Genomic DNA, 23,248 nt, shown 5'->3' with positions numbered 1-23,248 from the left:
ATGTATTCAATTTTTATTGAAACAAACAAACAAATATTACTGCTGCTTTTATCTTGGTAAATGCCTTCATATTGTAGACTTAAGATGTGTGAGGCATGAAGAAGTTTTAATTCCTGAGTCTGCAAACATGTATCTAACTACGTAAGAATTTTCCTGCCTATGAAGCATATTCCAGTTTATGTGGACCATTTACATTTAATAAGTAAAGGTAAAGGCTTTCCCTTAACATTGTCTAGCTGTGTCTGACTCTGGGGGTTAGTGCTCATCTCCAACCCACAGAGCCGGCATTGTCCGTAGACACCTCCATGGTTATGTGGCTGGCATAACTGCATGGGGCACCATTACTTTCCTGCTGGAGCGGTATTGATCTACTCATATTTGCATGTTTTCAAACTGCCAGGTTGGCAGAAGCTGGGGCTAACAGCGGGTGCTCACTCCACTCTCTGGATTCGAACCACCAACCTTTTTGTCAGCAAGCTCATCAGCTCAGCGGATTAATCCACTGTGCCACTGGGGGCTCCCTTATACTTTAATAGCTTTAAATATTCTCTTCTTTCTTTCCACTAATCAGAAGAAACTTGTGGGCCAAAAATGGGTAGAGAGGGACAACATGAAAGAGTAATAACAGCGGGTTATAACCTGTTCATGAATGACTTTTCTTCAAAGTACCCATCTCATTGGCAAGGGTTCATTCAGACAGACTTTGTCCAGGAAAAAGGACAATCAGCACCAGCATTTACATCAGAAATATGAGAATGGGACAAGAAAAGCACCAACCTTTTCCTGCTAGATTTCTCTGTGCAATTGAAAGGTGGTTGGATGGCATATGACTAGATACAGAGCATCAAGTGGTGAGTGCATCAGTTTGTTCATCCCATTACCACACCAAATATCTTTTTGATATTTGGTTTGAAACAGCCTTGACTCCTCTTTTTCTGCTGAGTGAGAGGAATAAAACTAGTCATCCACATATCACAGTGAAACCCCCATACCGGGCTGTGGCGCAGCTGGTTAGTAGCCAGCTGCAATAAATTACTACTGACTGAGAGGTTGTGAGTTCAAAGCCAGCACGGGTCAGAGTAAGCTCCTGACCATTAATATTCTAGCTTGCTGTTGACCTAAGCAGCCGAAAGACAGATGCATCTGTCAAGTAGGAATTTAGGTACTGCTTATGCGGGGAGACTAATTTAACTAATTTACGATGCCATAAAATCTCCAGCAGCCTGCGGAAGACTCTGTCACAGAGGATGATGAAGCAGCAGCTCCCCCTGTGGCCAGAATCAAGCATACCCTCATGAACCAGAAGTTGGAATGTTAAATTGCCCCTGTGTCTGTCTATTGAATGTTTGCCATGTATATGTGCAATGTGATCCGCCCTAAGTCCCCTTCGGGGTGAGAAGGGTGGAATATAAATACTGTAAATAAAATAAAATAAATAAATAAATACCAGATATTCAGAAGACTTTTCTTGCAGTTTCCTTTAGATGTTAAACAATACAGGAGAAAGGATATTGGTTAGAAACAAAAGATTTGTTGTCTTAGCAACAGTTACTTCAGAACAGATTTTCAAAAGGGAGACATATTTGAGTTGGCCGGTAAACTGTATAGATTGGATCCAGAACACTCCCAACTCCTCAGAGTTAAAGAATGCTGGTTATGAATATGGAATGAGGAGCTTTGGGGACTCTGGAGGGAGAGGATCTGGCAGAAGAATCTGCTTCAGGCTTCTAAGGATTTTTTGAAATATTTTGCCTTTCTTCTGAAGCACCGAGCAGTAGGATACATGTCGCCCACAGCAGGGAGGAATAGATTTGAGATCACTACAGAATAATAATTGTTGGTTGGATTCTTGCAGACAATGATGACATTATCATACTTGAATAAGAACCATTAAACTCCAACCATGCTTTTCCACCTATGTAAAACACCATAATGAGTGGCATTATCAGACTGCATGTCACACTTTAAAAGTGTAAATTCTAATGTAAAAATCTGGATTATATCAAGACTTGAATTTCCTCTAATAAATATTTTGTATTTATTTGTGGAAGCATACTGAAGCAATTAATCTCATTATGGCAGCATTTAATGTATGTGTCATAGTGTCAGACCCCTGGCAGCAGGGCACCAAGAACCATACACGGAGGCCAATCTCTATCTAATACCTTTATTAAGGAATTATATAAAAACAATAAAAACAAGTGAAGAATATAGTTCAGAAGCAGACCTTTCAAATGAGGTCAAATATAGTCCAAAAATGTATTGTCCAATAAATGATATTAGAGTTCAAAGTTCTTTATCCAATACCGAAACACACACTATTGCCAAGCAATAGTGTGGGGAAATGTCTGAGTCTTAGGAGTCCAAGGTAACTTGACAACAAGGCTGGATACAAGGCTGGATACAAGGCAACAGTGATTCTTAGAACAAGGTCCGTGGTTGAAAGCAAAGCGAGGCAAGTCTTGAATACTTAATCTGGGAAGCAAGGAACTGGGGTTACGAAGTCCACACACGATCTTACTCCTGAAGCTGCTCTGTTGACTCCGCAAAGATTCTCCCGCGTCAGGCACCTATATTGGGGTCTCGTTTTCCCTCCAACAATCTCTTTCCCTAGAGAACGGGAAGCGAAACCCAACTTTGTCCAGATGCAAGACTCCTTAGAATTTCCCAAGGGAAGCAGGTCTAATCAGCCTGTTGTTTGGCAGCAATCCATAAACTCCTGCGATTTTGTTCCCTGACTCCTCTGTCAGCACAGTAGGATTCTTTTCTAGGGAACGGAGGCGAGGAATGCCCAAGGTCTGTTTTACTGAATTCTTGGGGACAAACATCAACATCCGGCAGGTGAAAGGACTCCGGCTCTTGCTGAACCGGCGAAAACCCCATGTTTTCGTCTTCATCTGCCACGATGGCACTAGGAGCAGGACTACAAGGCCCATGAGGCATCACACATAGGATGTTTATATCTTAATTAGTTCCCTAAGCAAAATAGAAACATTAAAGAATTGGACCAAGGGCTTCTACACAGACACTATAATCCAGTTTTGAAGTGAATTAAATCTAACCATGTGCCTACATAAACACCCCAGGAACCGGTTGAAGGCTGGAATAGTGGCTACAGTATCCACTGAATGTGGATCAGAAATGAACTCAGGAGCTGCAGTATCAATGGCTAGACTGCCACTGGAAAATGTGTGTCCCCCCACCTGTTAACTTCTGTCGGATCTCTCTTCCTCCAATTGTTTATTCAAGATCTGTTTGATATTATAAAGTTTAAAATAGAGGGTTTCTGAGAGTTTGTGCTCCCTTTAAAGTAGCTGCGTGTCCGTTTCACAGCCAATCAGCTGATAGCTGTTTTGGGCTTTTTAAAAGCGGATGTGTGCTGGAGCCATCTCCACAGGGAGGAGGGAAGGAAATCATGTATTTTCCTTGAGTTCAGGTACATACAGTCAGATGAATATGAGTATTTTCCAGTGGGAATTGGAATAAAAGAGGAACCCTTTAAATCATGTTTTTTGTACATTACAGCAAATCAGAATAGATTTACTCACAGCTTGACACAGCCACCCCCCCTTTAACTCTGTAACTTCCACATTTTAGGTTCTGTGTAGAAAGGCCCTTCCTTTGTCCCTATCTAAACGCCATTCAAAATGCCAAAATAGTTTGCACTCAAATGGCTCAGCAGGCAGAATTTTGCCCTTCTCAGTAGGACCAGGCAATAGCACACTGCTGCAGCCTCTCTTAGCTTGTGTGTTCTTCCTCATAATCTTTGCCATCTTGGCCACACTCTGATATTGCTTCACAACATAGAATCATAGAATCATAGAGTTTGAAGAGACCTCATGGGCCATCCAGTCCAACCCCCTGCCAAGAAGCAGGAAAATCTCATTCAAAGCACCCCCAATAGATGGCTATCCAGCCTCTGCTTAAAAGCCTCTAAAGAATGAGCCTCCACCACACCCCAGGGCAGAGAGTTCCACTGCTGAACAGCTCTCACAGCTAGGAAGTTCTTCCTAATGTTCAGGTGGAATATCCTTTACTGTAGTTTGAAGCCATTGTTCTGCCCTGAAGATCCTAGTCTTCAGAAAACAAGCTTGTTCCCTCCTCCCTATAACTTCCCCTCACATCTTTATACATGGCTATCATGTCTCCTCTCAGACTTCTCTTCTGCAGGCTAAACATGCCCAGCTCTTTCAGCTCGTAGGGCTTTTTCTCTACATCCTTGATCATTTTAGTCGCCCTCCTCTGGACACTTTCCAGCTTGTCAACTTCTCCCTTCAATTGTGGTGCCCAGAATTAGACACAGTATTCCAGGTGTGGTCTGACCAAGACAGAATAGAGGGTAGCATGACTTTCCTGGATCTAGACATTATACTCCTATTTATGCAGGCCAAAATCCCATTGGCTTTTTTTGCCGTCACATCACATTGTTGGCTTATGTTTAACTTGTTGTCCACGAGGACTCCAAGATCTTTTTCACACATACTGCTGTTGAGCCAGATGTCCTCCATTCTATATCTGTGCATGTCATTTTTTCTGCTTAAGTGGAGTATCTTGCATTTGTCCCTGTTGCACTTCATGATCAAAAGCATCTAAAATATAACTGCTCATTTTTCCATTGATATTTTTGCAAAGTTTATCTGGTACTGATGCTTATAGAGATATATGATGATGATGATTTGAACGTACGTGATTTTAATAAATGTTTTAATAATTTATGTTTTAATACTTGGTTTTAATTGCAACTGTTATTTTTGGAATTGTATGTTCGGCATTGAATTGCTGCCTGTTGTGAGGCTGCCCTGAGTCCCCTTCAGGGTGAGAAGGGTGGGGTACATGTGTGGGAAATAAATAAATAAATAAATAAAATATCTGGGCTATTTTAATATATTTCCCCTCCGGCAACTTCAGTAATTTCATATCTAAGCTCAACAGTGAGGCCATTCAGTTGTGTTATTCAAGCCTATCACTTCAGTAGAAATGAATAAAGTAGCAATTTGCCTTTTTTGCTTTACTCTAAAGCTGAGAAGAAAAATGGTGACTATCCTGTATTATTTATCAGGGAGTTTGGTTGACACTGCATATAGGACAGAGTTTTTTTCCAGGAGGACATGAACAGTCTGTTCTTGACCTTCTTATCTCTTTTTAGTATTACAATAAAAACATTAATGAATTATTGTTTGATCTTTTGGCAGTCATTTATATTAAGCAACAGCAATATAAACATACATAGGAGATCTTCCAGCAGAAAGCCACTGGCAAAATTCCAGCATGAATGTACTCCCTTTTAAATTGATCATATTCATTGGTCAGTGTTCTGTGACTGACAGAAAATTTACTAAATGCAAAATTACAATGGAGTTGCAATCCATGAAGGATTCATAAACAGTCCCAAACCATAGATTTCCATTTTACCTCTATGGGTATGGAGGTGACTGTAAGTGCAGCAAGGTATTGAGCAATCCACAAGAACCGCAGACCAAAATAATGGCAATTGATTACAAAGAAATTTGGCAAAGTCATAATTTGACAGGCACAGTCCTGATTAATCCTCCATCATCCATCATTTCCATTGCTTTTAAAATGTCCCAGTTTCTCTGTCAACTTTCTCCTTTTGTCCTCAGCTTACTTCAGTTGCTTCAAACTGAATTCAAAGTGCAAAAGTGGTTTACACTTAATTATTTGAGCAAGGCAGAGAGGAGAGAAGGGAATAGAATTTGCCTTTTCCTAGTAGTTTCAGGCAATAGCAAACTTCAGCAGCCCCCTGTACTTTGTGTGTTCTTCGTCATTATTTCCCCCCATCTTGGCCATGCTCTGATATTACTTGGCCACACATGTTCCTGTTTTCATCTGTGAAATATTGGAGGGCATGAGTTCCTTCAAGCGATTACTCTAAAACCTAGAAAAGTCCCTCCCATTTCTTTTGTAATAGACCTCTTAGTTTTTACAATGTTCTCATCTTTGTTAGCCATTATAGCTGAAAAAGCTACAAGGAAAAGGATTTGCAAAACACAGAAATTTCTGCGTGTTTTAGGGCCACTGGCATTTTTCATTTATTTTATTGATTGGTCCCTATTAGAATTTCCATTAGATTTAATTACTATAGAAGCGCTTCCCTCTGCAATGTTGTCCTTTATCTTTCTTCATCCCACGCTTGTGATTGCTGATGTTGCTATTTTTGCTAAAGTTCATTTCGGCGGTTGAAGTGCCATGGTGATTAAACACAAGAGCATGTTGCCAGGTGCCAAGATGGATTGGATTGAACAAATCTCGCCTTTCTGCATGAACTGAAGTAGCCTTTTACAATAGTAGCCAGGATTGCAGTCAGCCTAGAACAGTAAAACATGCCTATAGACTTCCCCATATAGAGATATGGAGATCTGCTGAAAATAAATGTAAATAAATGCGGATTCAGAAGAAGATGAGATTTTGTGAAGCAAAACATCTCACACTGTAATGTTTCCTAAATAATAATAATAATAATAATAATAATAATAATAATAATAATAATAATAATAATAATAATGTTTATACTGTAGTTATAATCCAGAGGGAAGCTAGACTTGTTAAATTCAATAGGAAATCAATACGAAGTCATATTCCTTGATTTATAGATATGTTTCTATAATGTGTTGATGTGTAAATAATTATGTTCCAGGATTACAGATACTTCAGGCACACCTGTTTTTCCACCAGTTTCTGCTGCTGCAATCCCCTACTGGGCCACTGACCCATAAGCATCTTGTCCGAGTTCATAATTGATTTGTTGATTTGGTGGCAGTGGGATTGGTGTACCTTCGGAAGCAGAAACTGATGGAAAGTCATGGTGTGCATTCACATCAGTCTTGAAAATTACACATATTGTCTCTCCTTCCACCACAATATTTAGATTTCTGCTAGTGAGAACCATCTAGTTACACCCTGAATGCAAATGGGAACATTCCTTCTGAACAACATGCTGTCTCGAATCTCACCTTCTCAAGCCCATCATTGTCTAATTTCAAATTCCCCATAGAATGGAGTCTTTTAAAACCCTGTAATAAACCCCTTTAATTCTATTGGTATAAATTCCTCCTCTTATTTACTTAGATGCAATACTTTTAAACTGTTCGTTACCAATCAATTTCTCTTCTCCTCAAATTGCAAGTAATGTTATTATTTTGTGACATGTTGAAATTAAACTTTTCTTCAAATTATCTGGTATTTCTCTAGTTGTTGTTTTGTGCCTTCAAAACATTTCTGATATATGACAGCACTTACATAAACCTATCACAGTGTTTTCTTGGTTGCATTTGCTCAGAAAAGGGTTGTCGTTGCCTTTCTATGAGGCTGAGAAAATGTGACTTCTCCATGTTCACCCAGGCCCCTTCTAGAAAGCCATAATATCCAGATTATCAAATCTGATAATCCACATTATCTGCTTTGAACTGGATTATATGAGTCTACACTGCCATATAATCCAGTTCAAAGCAGATAATCTGGATTTTATATGGCAGTGTGGAAGGGATCCCAGTGGGTGTCCATGGCCAAGCAGGGATTTCAACTCTCTTCACCCAGTGTCTTAGGGTGCTTCCACACATGACAGGAATGCATGCCATTTCTGCCCCCCCCCCCCCAAAAAAAAACCTCAGCTTTCTCCAAAGCCCCTAAAATATGCCTTAAAATTAAAAAAACAACAACGTACTGGTCTACCATTACGGTAGTCCTTCATTCCTCCTGGCACATGGAAATGACTGCCAGGAGACCAGAGGGGAATGGGGAGAAAAATTGCTCCTTGCCCCCCTTGTCTCCTGGTGCATAATTTCTACATGCCAGGAGGACTGAAGGACCCCCACAATGGCAGCCAGGTATGTTTTTTAAATTTTAAGTCTGGGTCTTACTAGAGGAAACCCTGATTTATTCTGAATTACTAGTAATTACTTGAAAATACTGTTGCTCAATGCCTGGGCAGTGAATGGGAAAAAAGCTGCCATCCAGGATTTGATTCTGGATGAGCTTGTTGACTTGGCCTGCATCCCAAAGACCTGGTTGGACAGGGGCGGTGGGGGGGGGGGGGTAAACCTCTCTCGGCTCTGTCCAGCAGCAGGTGAGACCAGGGGGGGCGGGGAGGAGTCGTCGTAATAGTCTGAACATTCTAAGAACAGGGTCACATGGTCTGTAGTCCCTCCCACAACCTCTAACAATATAGAATTGAGGGAAAATACACACCAATAATTACATACAATATAGTAAGCAATCATAATTATATACATAAAACAAATAACCAGTACAGTATAGGAGGTTTGTAGAAGGTTGCTATTTACAACAATAATTCCTTTCTACCAAAAGCCAAGGATGCTGTCCTGATCCTGAATTGGTGCCTGTCATCAGTAATGGACTGGATGAGGACCAATCAATTTAAATTAAATCCTGACAAGACTGGTCAGTCACAAGGCCAATCAGGGTATAGGGATTCAACCTGTGCTGGATGGGGTTACACTCCCCCTGAAGATACAGGTTCGCAGCTTGGGGATGATCCTGGATTCATCACTGACCCTGGAGGTCCAGGTGTCAGCAGTGGCCAGGAATGCCTTCACACAACTAAAGCTTGTTCACCAGCTGTGCCCATGTCTTGAAATGGCAGATTTGGTCACAGTAGTCCACACCTTCGTTACATCCCATTTAGATTACTCTACGTGGGTCTGCCTTTGAAGACTTCCCAGAAGCTTCAGCTGGTCCAGAGATCAGCAGCAAGATTACTAACTGGGGCTCCGTACAGGGAGTGAACCACTCCCATCTTACGGCAGCACCACTGGCTACCAACCTGCTTCTGGGTGAAATCCAAAGTGCTGGCCATTACCTTTCAGGTCCAGACTATTTGGCTGACCACATCTCCACATAAGAGCCTGCCTTGGTGCTGTGATCAGTGGATGAGGCACTCCTCTTGGTTCCACCCTCGTCCCAAGCATGGTTGGTGGGAATAAGAGAAAGGGCCTTCTCTGTGGTCGCCTCATGCCTTTGGAACTCCCTCTCAAAGGAGATCAAAATGGCCTCCTCCTCACTCTCTTTTAAAAATAATTAAATACCCGTTTATGCTCACAAGCATATGGAGAGGAGGACATATAAAACATCTGGCTAAAACAAAATGGAATGTAATATGGAAATAGCTTGTTATACTGGTTTTTAAAATCTTAATAAAACATTACTAAAGATTAAAAATTAAGATTTTAATCAATCATGCTGATTTTAATTTTAATCAAAATTAAGATTTTAATCAATCATGCTGCTTTGGAGTCAACAAAACATTACTAAAGATTAAAAATTGACTCCAAAGCAGCATGATTGATTTTTTGTTTTCTCATTGATACGATATTTTTACTTCATAACATGCTGCTTCTAATGTCATATCAAAAATTTTCAAGGAATTTTTCAAAAATACCTAGAAACTTTACTATGCATTTAGTGTTGTTTAATCCTAGAATATTTTTTGATAGTAAAATTCCTGTGTAGAAAAAAGTATGGATCATGTACTTTATATGTGACCCCTTATTTTGAGAAGGAGTGTATTTTACCACATGACATTTGGAGGATATAATTTGGACACCAGGGACCACTAAATGTTTTAATAAATCTTTACATTTGGTATGGCTGAAAAGAAGGGTATTGTTCTTGCTCAGGTTCTCAATCTTGCTGACTGCCATATTTTGTTTTATCTACTTAATCTGTTAACCTTAATGTTGGGTTTATATGAAACATTCAGAGTAGTGAGAAAGGCTTTCCAGCCTACACAACCAAGTTAGCTAGCATGAAATAATTTCTTGTTCTTTCTATGTTAGTAGACTTGTCCAAATATTTTCTCATTTCCTTCTTTTGACCTCTTTTTTCTTCTTACTGTTATAGGATGAATCATCCATGTTCTTCCAATTCGGCCCATCAATAGAACAACAGGCTTCTGTCATGCTCAATATCATGGAAGAATATGACTGGTACATCTTCTCCATTGTCACTACCTACTTTCCTGGTTATCAGGACTTTGTGAACAAGGTCCGCAGCACTATTGAAAACAGCTTTGTGGGCTGGGAGCTAGAAGAAGTACTCTTGCTGGACATGTCTTTGGATGATGGGGACTCAAAGATCCAGAATCAGCTCAAGAAACTTCAGAGTCCTGTCATCCTCCTTTACTGCACTAAGGAAGAAGCTACCTATATCTTTGAGGTGGCCAACTCTGTGGGTCTGACTGGGTATGATTACACATGGATTGTGCCCAGTTTGGTAGCTGGAGATACAGACACTGTGCCCTCTGAATTCCCCACTGGACTTATTTCTGTATCTTACGATGAATGGGACTATGGTCTTCGTGACAGGGTGAAAGATGGAATAGCCATAATAACCACAGCCGCCTCTGACATGCTGTCTGAGCACAGCTTCATTCCTGAGCCTAAGAGTAGTTGCTACAACACACAAGACAAGAGGATCTACCAATCCAACATGTTGAATAGGTAAGATAAATAAATATAATAAGGTATTGGTCATTGGCATGTTCTAACCAACATTGTGTCTTGGAGAATACATATTAGGAAGAAAGCTTCCAGTTAGGTTTTATTTATTTCTTTGTCTGGTGTTTTTGTCTTGCTTGAGTTATTTTGAAAGGACATAAGAATGCTTTGGACAGTCATGCAGAATTAGGAGCAGCCAGATGGATATAAACTGATCTGCTGATATGGAAGCCAATAGAAAACAGAAGCAGTCAACAGGTTTATATTAACAATGGCTGTATACATGTATTAGAATGAATGATCTTTTGTTATTCATATGCTGCTTTCAGCTTTTTCTGTAAATGATTTGATATTTAAAGATATGAATTGCAGGACATTATTAAGATCTAGCAAAGAGTGAGTGTTATATGGGGATTTAATGTGTAGATCTCTAAATATCATGTTTATTGGAATAGCTAATGTTTTGGCAAGAAAGCTGGGTGGAAGAAGATTTTTTAGAAATCACAAGTTGAGAGAAGAAATATATATCAGGCAGTGGCAAAGCAGATAGGAGAACTAGATTTTTTAAAAAAAGTTTGAGCTGCATCTACATTGTCATTTAATCCAGTGTAGGACACATATTAGCCTGGCGCATCCACATGATGCACACAGGCTAATGTGTTTTAACCCAGGGCTAACCAGTTAATCCAGCTTGAACCTGGGTTAAAAAAAATACCCGGAAAGGTCAGAATCTTCCAGGGAGATCTGGATCTTTGTCGGTGTTTCAGAAGTTGGGACTGCTTCTTGGATCGCCATGTTGTAAGGCCCTCCCCTTGCTTCCAGAAAGCAGCTCAGTGGATGTGGTTTCTTACTGGTCTTTTCAGGGTTATGGTTTAAACAGAAAGTTATCCTATACATATTTGCCCCCAGAAGAGCCAGAATAGTGCAGTAATTTATAAGGATTAGAACTATAAGAGATTGGGTTTCTATTCTAAGAGTTGAATTCCTTGCTTATTCCTAAATCCCACTGCATGACCTTGAACAAGTGACACTCTCTCAATCTTAGAGGAAGACAATGGAAGACCTCCTTTAAATAAACCTTGCACAAAAATCACAACTGAGAGTCAATTTGAAGGCATATAACAACAACAAAAGGAATGTTCAGTGGGCCAGAAAATTCATCCCTGGGCTACTTAAATTGACCACCTTGGCATGCAAAATCATTGAAGCATTTATATTGTATCATAGTAGAAAACACAACTGTTATCATATGGAAACAGCCCTGAGCCCCTATGGGAAGAGAGGACGGGATATAAATAAAGGTATTATTATTGACACAACGACATTGTATGACACAGCAAACAAGATAGATATGCTGGATTTCATATCACAAAATCACAAGTCGAACACTTCCCAAGTGTCTAGGACTGTGTGATGTATTTTCGGATGATGCGTGCAGATCCCAGTAAGGTGGCCTTTTGCAGTTGGCAGATCGTAATTTTGTCAATGTCTATTGTCTCCAAATGCCGGCTGAGATCTTTTGGCACGGCACCCAGTGTGCCCATCACCACTGGGACCACCTGCACTGGTTTCTGCCAGAGTCTTTGAAGTTCAATCTTGAGGTCCTGATAGCGGCTGAGTTTTTCCTGTTGTTTTTCTTCAATGCGACTGTCACCTGGGATGGCAACATCAATGATCCAAACCTTGTTCTTTTCCACAACTGTGATGTCTGGTGTGTTGTGTTCCAGAACTTTGTCAGTCTGGATTCGGAAGTCCCACAGTATCTTTGCGTGTTCATTTCCCACAACCTTTGCAGGTTTGTGATCCCACCAGTTCTTAACTGCAGGGAGGTGATACTTGAGGCATAGGTTCCAATGAATCATTTGGGCCACATAGTTGTGCCTCTGTTTGTAGTCTGTCTGTGCAATTTTCTTACAGCAGCTGAGGATATGATCTATGGTTTCATCAGTTTCCTTGCACAGTCTGCATTTTGGGTCATCAGCTGATTTTTCGATCTTGGCCTTGATTGCATTTGTTCTGATGGCTTGCTCCTGGGCTGCAAGGATCAGGCCTTCTGTCTCCTTCTTCAGGGTCCCATTCGTGAGCCAGAGCCAGGTCTTCTCTTTATCAGCTTTTCCTTCAATTTTGTCAAGGAACTTTCCATGCAGTGTTTTGTTGTGCCAGCTGTCAGCTCTAGTTTGTAGTGCAGTTTTCTTGTACTGGTTTTTTGTCTGCTGTGCTTTGAGGAGTTTCTGATTTTTGACTTCAATCAAAGCAGGTTCTTCACTTTGTTTTACATATTCTGCCAGGGCATGTTCTTCTTCTTTGACTGCTTGTTTTACTTGCAAGAGTCCTCTGCCCCCTGATCTTCTAGGCAGATACAGCCGGTCAACATCACTGCGAGGGTGCAGTGAATGATGAATGGTCATGAGTTTTCTTGTTTTTCTGTCCAAATTGTCCAGTTCCATCTGTGTCCAGTTTATAATGCCAGCAGTATATCTTATGACAGGTATGGCCCAGGTGTTTATGGCCTTGATGGTGTTGCCTCCATTGAGCTTGCTTTTGAGAATTTTTCTGACCCTTTGTGTGTATTCTTTACTGACCACAGTTTTCACATGTTCATGCTTGATGTTGTCCAGCTGTAATATGCCCAGATATTTATAGGCCTCTGGCTGGTGACACCTTATTGTTTGGCCATTGGGCATATTGATGCCCTCACTTTCAATTATTTTACCCTTCTTCAATGCCACTGTCGAACATTTGTCCAAACCAAACTCCATGTTGATATCAGTGCTAAAAATTCGGACAGTGTTGGTCAGAGATTGGATTTCAGTTTCCGTTTTCCCATATAGCTTCAGGTCATCCATGTACATCAAATGTGAAATTTTGTGAGAATTCTTAGATGTTTGGTAGCCGAGATTTGTTTTTTGTAAGATTGTTGACAGAGGGATCATGGCAATAATGAAAAGCAGAGGGGACAATGAATCTCCCTGGAAAATTCCTCTCCTGATGTTGACAAGTCCATAGCTTTCATTTCCAACAAACAGTTCAGTTTTCCAGTGCTCCATCATGTTTTCAATGAAGGTGCCAACGTTTTTACTAATCCCGATGGCGTCCAGGCACTTGATGATCCAGCTGTGTGGGAGTGAGTCAAAGGCCTTTTTGTAGTCAATCCACGTCATGTGAAGATTAGCTTTTCGGCTCTTACAGTTCTCCAGAATCATTTTGTCAATCAATAACTGGTCTTTTGTGCCCCTGCTTTTCCGTTTGTTGCCTTTCTGTTCATCTGGCAAGATGTTTTTTTCTTCAAGATAGTCTTGAATTCTGTCAGCTATGATGCCAGTCAGTAGTTTAAACATAGTGGGCAGACACGTTATTGGCCTGTAGTTTCCTGGTGCTGCTCCTTTTGCTGGATCCTTTTGTATCAGGTATGTTCTTCCAGTTGTTAGCCATTCACTGATACTTCCTTTCTGCAGCATCTCATTGAATTGTTGGGCCATTTTTCCATGTAAACTAATCAGATGTTTGAGCCAAAATCCATGAAGTTGATCACTACCAGGCGATGTCCAGTTCTTGACTTTTTGCACTCGTTTGCTGATCATTTCAGTTGTTATTTCCATCAGTTCCATTTTGTTCTGTGAGAATTTTCCTTCAAACTCCTTTATCCACCCAGCGTTTTTGTTGTAGTTTTTATTATTTTCCCAAAGTTCTTTCCAGAACTTTGTTGTTGCAGTTTTCTCTGGCTTTATGGTTACTGTGTCTGTTGTTTGGTTCAGACTCTGAACTATTATTATTATTATTATTATTATTATTATTATTATTATTATTATTATTCAAATGGCAGTATGGAAATAGTAAACAAGCTCACACATAACTAGGTTCACCTAGAAGTTTATAGTGCTTACAGCAGCAGAGTCAGGGTCCCCACTTATACTGCATTGAATTGCATTTTATGAGTCTACACAGTCCCATTAATGCAGTTTCACCTAAAGCAATAATACCCTGGAATTAAAAATGTGATAATGCTGTATTATATTGCAGGTTTTTTTTACATCCACAAGAAGCAGCCAATGAAGTACAGTGAAATCAGTGAAACACACCATGCAATAACTGTATATAGTCGGTGAAAGAAGGAAGAGATGGGAAGCTAGTGCTTCTGAGACAGATATGTGCGTAGTGTAACTTTTGGTTCTTGTCTAAGAAGCAAGAAATCCAGAGCCGGCAGTGCAAAGAGATTACAGTAGACACTATAAACTCCTAGGCAAACCTAGCTATGTGTGAGATGATGTCTCCACTGCAGATAAGCTATCACAGCTGAGAAAATAGCATATAAACAGGAGGTCCTGCAGTTATAAACGAAAGAGCTGCTGGTAAGGTATCTCTGTAAGGAGCTCTTGTTCCTGAAAGTAGTTCCTCATGCCTAGTTTTGACAATATTTAAGATATTTTTGTAAAATTCGTATTTTCAAGGTTGTGGAGAAAGAAGAGAAAGAAGAGGACTGCTTTAAGGGCCTGGCTTTTTGTGATTATATTCATAGACGGGGTGCTTACAGTTCAGAATAGGTGCCCCACATCTGTTATATTTAAGAACCATGGGGGAAAGCAAAGTTTGAGGTCTAAAAACCCCATCATGCTTGACCAAACATTTTGTTGTATAGATCAGGATCCTTTTTTTAAAAAATGAGAATCTATTTTCAGGCCAGCAAATAATAAGTATGTCTGATATCCTTCTCACACATGGAATTAGGCTTGAGCCACTCCTGATTGAGCCAATGGGTGATAAACAGAGATGAATAATTAAAGAGAAACACAATTTGTGGATTATTTTACGTCTGGGTTTGCTGTGAGGTTTTAAATCAAATGTTATTAGAGTTCCTCATAAACTCTGGACTGTTGCCATGGATGGGTCGTATTTTGAGTTCTTCTCTATACAGGACAATATTTTTGCGTCTTTGGTGTCCTTCATCCCCTGGGCAGATACCCTGAGTCTTATACTGATTAATTTTAATAATCATCTTACATTTGACTTTAGGGAACACATATGAGTTTTTGCGACATTTCAATAAATTCATTGGAACTGCACACATTTTCCAAATAGGTGTGATAGGTAGCTGTGCCTATTATTGTGTCTCATTAAAATCAGTTGCTGTCTTTATTGTGTCTATGTTTTCACACTAAATAGCACACAGTTCATCACTGGTGATATCACATGGACAATTAAATTGGCATATTGGTAGTATTCTGACAACAACACTGGCTCTTTCCCATTTTTTGAACTGAGGGCAAAAAGTGCAGTTATCACAATATAGATCAGGCATGGTCCTCCAGGTGATTTGGACTTCAACTCCCACAATTTCTAACAGCTGGTAGTTGAAGTCCAGAACACCTGGAGGGCCGAAGTTTGCCCATGCCTGATATAGATGGTAAAAATACAACACACTTTCTTTCCTATTCACACCAGAGTGAGTAGGAATTGTTCATTAGTGTTATAAAATTCTCCGGGGGTTGTATCTTTTTTGCTAGAAGGGTAAGCAGCTACATATAGCTTGCAAGCTGCATGTGCATTCCAACTTTTTTTTGGTCAAGTATCCTAGGTCCTCAATGCCTAGCACAGGGCTTCTTAAATATTTCAGCCCCAGAAATGTTTACATAACCCCAAGTGTACAGGTATAAATAGCAGTGTAAAAATAATTTTGGTAAGAAATCACTGTTTGCAAGTCTTTCAAAACAGGCTGATTTTCTTTTTTGTGGAATACAGCTGAAGCATCTTCTTCAGAATCCATTGTAAACACTGTACAACAGATTTGTGTAAATTTCTAAAGAACCACTAAGTGATATTCAGAAAGTTTTGACTGTTGCCAAATTTTCCGGGAGCCCAAGATTGTGCTAAGGGGACCCTGTTTGGGGTTGGGACCTGCAGTTTAAGAAACAGTGCCCTGCTAGTGGCTTCCTGTGTGCCTCATTTGCAATTTCACTTTCCCAGAAGTCCAATTCTGCTTTTAAAGAAAGTGCATGGAACTTGATTTTAAAGGCAATGCAGGGGAAGGAACAATCATGACCAAATTAGTTAAGGAAGAGATGACCATCCCTGCATGTCCTTCTTTAAAACAAGACCTTTCTACCTGGTTTTCAGGAGTGAAACAAATTCCACAACCATGATTGACACATTACACCAGAGCATCATAGTATATACCTGCAGTCTGAATGAATACTATAGAATCATAGAGTTGGAATAGACCACAAGAGCCCTCTCCCATGTAGGAATACACAACCAAAGCACTCCCAATAGATGGCCATCTAGCCTCTGTTAATAAACCTCCAGAGAAGGATACTCCACAACACTCAGATTTCTACTGTCAAATACCTCTCACCACAAGGAAGCTTGGGGCTAGCTTTATGACTAATATCACATCTAATTAGATTCTCGATCTTACCAAGTGGAATTATGAAACATATCCAACATCAACAAGGCAAGCAAGATGCTATCACTTTTTTCAGAAGTATAGAACTTGCTAGTAAAATCACTGATTGTGCCAGTTTCTTATAAGAGTGTGCTGCCACTGAAAAAAACATAATTATGCTGGTCACTCTGGAAGACCACACAACTGCTCAAGACCAAAGTGCAATCTGATGACAGTGCATGCAGGCAGAGACAAAGAAACATAACAGTTCTGTGGTGGCTTGAGTGAAGCAGCAGCAATTCGAAGCCTGTTTAGCCATACACCAGCCAGGTCAGAATACATTTATTTATTTATTTGCAGTATTTATATTCAGCCTTTCTCACCCCGAAGGGCACTCAGGGTGGATCACAATGTACGCATAACAAGGCAAACATTCAATGCCATATGAACATAGAGACAGACACAGAGGCAATATAACCTTCTCCAGCTTCCAGCTTCCTGAGGGTATGCTTGATTCTGGCCACAGGGGAAGCAGCTGCTTCATCATCTACTGTGATGCCGACTTCTTCATTTTAAATGGCAGCTGGACAATATTTATGCTGTCGTAAATTAGTTAAATTAGCCTCCCCACATATAAGTGGTACCTAAATTTCCTACTTGATAGATGCAACTATCTTTTGTGTTACTTAGGTGAACAATGAGCAGGGCTATTTTTTTATTTTAATGGTTGGGTGTTCACTTCGCCATGGGCTGGTCTCTAACTCATGACCTCTTGGTCATAGTGATTTATTGCAGCTGGCTACTAACCAGCCTGTGCCACAGCCCAGCTCTTTTTTCCTACTCTTTCCTTTATATTTTCATTAGCTGTAATTGTCCATTCCCCTCTGCATTGCTTTCAAAAAGAAAGAAAACAAGTACTTCCAACAACTGGAGTTGGGGTACTTACTTTCCTACTTAGCAGTGTTTGATTAGGAGAGGGAGAAGCATTTGGATCCAACTTCTCCTCTGACCTTCTTTCAGCATTTGATGCTGTCATGGCATCCAACAGTCAAGGAGGAGGTGCAGTTGAACTTTCCACAACTTTTCTGTTGTGGACTTTCCTGTTAACATGCAAAGAAAGAGGTCCACAAAATTATCTGACCTAGAATACTTTCCTCAGGTCTATTGGATTGCCCTCTGAAATATGCAAAAAGCCAAACCAGCCCTGATCCTTTGTATTGTGATTCAAAACAGACATAGAAATATTGTATAATGGTGTTGCATACAATAAGACTTGACTGAAGATAGGTTCCTCTTCCTCCTATCTCCAGTATAGACTTCTCCAACCTAGTGCCCTCTAGATGCATTTGCTGGGAACTGGTAGAAATTGAGCTGCCATCCAGCACACTTGGGGGGCATTGTATTGGGGAAGGCTGTCCTAGAACAATGTTACTCAAAGTGGTGGCTCCTGGGATGGTGCCTGATCCTGGGTCATTGATTACTGGTCACTGGAAAGTTTCCAGAAAGAAACAGTTTGAACTCAGTAGGCAAAAATTTACTGCCAGACCATAGCACATTGGAAATCATAACCACGATTTATGGTTCCCCAGATCAGATAACCTGAGAAGCACTGCTCTTGAAATTCCATGTAGGGCATTTATTGTTGGATTAATATGGTAACATAGGTGAGAAGAATTGTCTTTTAAAATCTTCTAACTTCCCCAGGCCATTCAACTAAGTCTTTTAGTTGCAAGTGTCACTGTACATCATTTATTGTTGCTCGTGCACATTTTATAGTGCAGCTGGATTTCTTTCTTTTGCTCCATCTGCGTTTTAGAAGAGTGAACCAAAATATCTCCAGTGATGTATTCACTGAGGAAGAGAAAAGGTCAAAGTAGAAGGATTCTATACATTCAAAATTTAAAAAGATGCTTATGGAATCCAGTGAGCTTTAAACAGTTTGCTGCTATGTTAATGAATAATTGGCCAGTGACAGAATAATAAAGTGAAAATGAACATCTCTTGTCACTTAAGTAACTGGCTTCTGATACTTTTGCCATGCCAAAGTCCTGTAAAAGAATTAGATTAATGAAAGAACATGCATGTCTGTTTTCCATTTTCTTAATTGACATTTCTCCCCTCCCCCCAAATGTTCTTACTATATTTCTAGATATAAAAATAGAAGCTGCTGTGTTGCTATGACTCCCTGCACAACTCTAGAGCCTCTTTCCTTTCTCTTTGATGCAATTTCACTGAAAAATCTGGTTTGACAAGAGACCAGCTCACTGCGTCCTCTAGTGGATGTGTGCCGAGGGGAGGCCCTGGCAACATTTGTGGTCATTAGGTAGATCAGTGCAAACAGTGGAAGCGCTAACGCTAGCGTCCAGCTTGAACACCAGTTCAGTTAATCACATTCTTCTGGCTTCAAGAAATCCCTTGCAGGCTCACAGTTTGACTGAGCTGTTTGCTTTAATTTCTAGGCCTAGGTTGCTAAGCAGTTGCAATCTTCTATTTGAAAGGTGGTTATTAATTTGTAAGTAAATGTTTCCTGCCTTGTGGACCAAATTCAACAATGTGCCCAAACAGATGTTTAAATTCAAGAACTAGCACACATTATTAATTGAATGTAACCCCGTAGTAGAACGAAGTGTGTGGTTCAAGTAATGCTGTGTGATCCATGCCACTCAGGACAGACACAAAGGTTCATTTTGTTATGTATTTTACAGATATTTTACCATACCTTTACACCAGATATGCAGGGTAATCTGCCTTACCAGCTGACTGGCACATATAGGTATTTGGTCTGTATGAATTTTCTTCATCTTTAAACTCAAACCAAAATAATTTCCCAAGAGCAGCCTTGCCCATCATAGAATTATAGGGTTGGAGGCAACCACATGCGCCATCTAGTCCAACCCCCTGCCATACAGGAAAAGCGCAATCAAAGCACCCCTGACAGATGGCCATCCAGCCTCTGTTTAAAAGCCTTCACTACACTCAAGGCAGCGAGTTCCACTGTTAAACAGCTCTTACAGTCAGGAGGCTTTTCCTAATGTTCCTAATAAAGGTGACGATATGTTGTGTTTCAACTGTCATATTGCCTGGAGATGATGACAGCTGGATAATGTTAGATGCCAGAAATGTGAGTACAGTGCTATGTGAAAAGTTATGTTGTGAAGAAATGCCACAGGATTGTGGCTGAGTGCCCCAGTGATCTCCAAGTTTTTAGATTTATTCACTAGCCTGGTTGAAATGGGCCCAATCACTTCTGTAACCATTCCTTGAACAAAACAGGACATTCCTGTTCATACAACAATTGAACAGTTTCTTTGAGATTGAATGAGATTTTCCTGTTATAACAGTTCTTAAACACAGAGCAAGGATTTCCTAAAAGTTTCAGTCACAAAGCCTTTTCCAGCTATGCTGCGTTATTCATAGGTCACTCTCTGCATGTTCTGCCTCTAGCTATTATCCTACCTTCAATATTTTTCAGACATAAACTGATGGTGAGTACTGGGTACATAGAATGGCATGGTGCCCTGGTCAACTGTAAAATACCTTTGTTTTTCCATTGTTGTATTCATAGCATACAATCGTTCTGCAGGATTTTATTTGTTTTCATCCCCTCTGTCACAGTCTACACATCGATGAATTTGGTTGCATACAGAGGGGCAAAGGGTTTTGTAGGTTTTGTAGGTCAGCCTATTTCTGTCCCTCTTTTTTCATGATGCATATAACTTTCTCAACAACTTTTACCTTACTCTGCAGCTTTGCAGCTTCTCATGCTCTTATCCAGCCTGAGGCAAATGTTTTGAAAAATCGGAACAAAAACGGTTCATCCAATTTTGAGTTATGACAGTGTGAAATAAATGCATTCGTTCTGCTCTCAAATAATTATTCAGTTGTGAGGTTTTTTTGTGCATAATTAATTCAAATTGTCTGGGTTTCAGGCATTCACATTTAGAGTGTGTAGAATATTCCGTGCATAATGCTTTTGTTGTGAGGCTTGAAGAAATTGTTTTGAATAAATGTAACAACTTTTGAAGATAATACGTCTAACTTTAGCCTGGATATGATATTTGAATAGCTATTTGAATGAATGGTGCCATATAGTCAAAGACATTATTTATTATTTGATAAATAAGGATAACTTTGAAAAATTAAAAAATGGAGAGAAAATCTATTAAATTGTCTATTTCATTCTCATCTCTTGCAACATTTATCTAGTGAAATATTGGATTATATAGTATGTTCAGACATGACTTATGACTTTCATTCACTGATTGGGACCCATTTAAAAAGCCCAATATTTTCCTTGATCAATGGGTAAAGATAATTCCCCAAAGATTTTTTAAAAGAGAATATAATGAATAATATATAACACGTAAAGCTTTATAATGGATAGATGTAGAACCTTAGAAGTTATGCTCAGCTAGATAGAAATGCTGTTTGTAGTAAAATAACATCCTGGATTAGATTGGAAGTGATTTTTTTTTAAAAAAAAACTTTAAATAACATCTTAGATTTGAGCTGATTAAAATAGCTGTATCAAAGTAACAAAAAAACAATTCATTTCAGTCTGCAATGATAATCATACAGAAAGAGAATCTCTGTGTTAATTTCACATTGAAGAGGTTGGCTTTGTTTTTTTAAACCCCATTTCCCCTTTTCAAAAGTAACTTTTAATTAAAGTGGTTGACATATGTTTGAAATTCAGAATTAAGTCACTAAAAAGGCAATTAATTTATTAAATGAACCAGTGACGTAAAAGAGTAAGCAGTTTCCACAACTGATGTCCACCCCACCCTATTTCTTCAAGCAAGACAAGATCTATGTTGCTGAAGCTAAAACATTTTATTTATCTATAAAATCTAGAAAATGCCATAAATTTATAAACAGACCCAGTCTTTTAAATGACAGACCCAGTCTTTTAAACTTGAACACGCCTATTTGTATTTTAGAATGCGTTTTATGAATGTCTTATGTAAGTTAATTTTTTAACTGATTTATAGTGTATTGTACAGCTTTTATATGTGTGTTTTATTGTAAGCCGCCCTGAGTCCCCTGTTGGGTGAGAAGGTCGGGATATAAATATTGTAATAAATAAATAAATAAATAAATAAATACACTTAAAATCTATAGGAAGTAAAAGCCAAAAAATAAAACAAATACCCCAGGAATTTAATTTCAGACAACCTTGTCCTCCAATTATTATTATTATTATTATTATTATTATTATTATTATTATTATGTTATTATTTCTATTTATACCCTATTTTTTCTCTCCACAAGGAGACATCTCTGCAAGGAAAGGCCTCAAGATCAGATCTCTCCAAACATATTAGGTTACTAAAATTTAATTCTAGAAATACAGGCATTTTTCTGATTTTACCAAAGTCAAGTACTTACTAGGTTTGTTTCTATGAACATTAAAATATGTGTCTACTTTTAATGATTCTGCAGATTTACCACATATACTCAAGTATAAGCCGACCTGAATATAAGCCGAGGCACCTAATTTTACCACAAAAAACTGGGAAAACTTATTGACTCAAGTATAAAATGAGGGTGGGAAATGCAGCAGCTACTGGTAAATTTCAAAAATAAAAATAAAAATAGATACCTATAAAATTACATTAATTGAGGCATCAGTGGGTTAAATGTCTTCGAATATTTACAGAAAACTGTCATTTAAAATAAGACTGTCCAACTCTGATTACCTCTATACTCGAGTATAAGCCGACCCGAATATAAGCCGACTAAGACCCTCACTCGAGTATAAGTTGAGGGGGGCTTTTTCAGCCCTAAAACGGGCAGAAAAACTCATCTTATACTCAGGTATATATGCTACAAGGAAAATGGAGAAATCAACACAGACTGGGTTTCTTAAACCATGAGACAAATTGTTGTGACATATATTTAAAATTTAGTCAGGAAAATGCATTTTTAAGTAGTTAATTCTGTTGCTTCTGTTCGGTCAAAGATGGAATTTTGTAAATGAAAGAAAGGGGGAATGTAACAGCATAAAAGAGGAGGAAGGAAGAGAAAGCAAGAAAAGAACTTTCACTGAGGTGGATGAGACACTGAGTTTTTTTTAAACCCATCAAGCTGTTTCTCTTCCACTCCAAACTTACAACATTGAGCATAAAATCATGAATGAGATTTTTCACTATTCTGGCAAGGCTTTTAGTGTTGAATATAATGCATATTTAAACAGTAATGTAAAATTAACTATTAAAGCTACCTCTATCAACCTAAATGCAGCTGAATTAGACCCCACTCCCACATATCAATGATGAATTTAAGGTTTTAAACTTACACATTGACTTAGCTGTCTTTACTAAAATTCCTCTGATTGAAACCAGATACTCTTTGGCAGCTTTGGTGTGTTCTTGGAATAATATTATGATTATGATTA

General features: G+C 39.1%; 1 protein-coding gene across 2 annotated transcripts in view; it reads left to right on the top strand.

Annotated features, from left to right (window-relative positions):
• Nucleotides 1-23,248, top strand: part of grin2b (glutamate ionotropic receptor NMDA type subunit 2B) — a 303,629-nt gene that overhangs the window by 117,671 nt on the left and 162,710 nt on the right. For both annotated transcript variants that reach the window (XR_010006831.1, XM_003226634.4), the window contains exon 3: nucleotides 9,877-10,475. Coding sequence is in view for 1 of the 2 variants with exons in the window: in XM_003226634.4 (XP_003226682.2) it covers nucleotides 9,877-10,475 (599 nt within the window). In the remaining variant the exon portion in view is untranslated. The remainder of the gene's footprint in view (nucleotides 1-9,876; nucleotides 10,476-23,248) is intronic.

Source organism: Anolis carolinensis, chromosome 5 (genome assembly GCF_035594765.1).
Source record: "Anolis carolinensis isolate JA03-04 chromosome 5, rAnoCar3.1.pri, whole genome shotgun sequence".
NCBI classification, from domain to species: domain Eukaryota; kingdom Metazoa; phylum Chordata; class Lepidosauria; order Squamata; family Dactyloidae; genus Anolis; species Anolis carolinensis.
The sequence above is the reverse complement of the archived record's forward strand: the minus strand, read 5'-3'. Positions and strand labels throughout refer to the sequence as shown.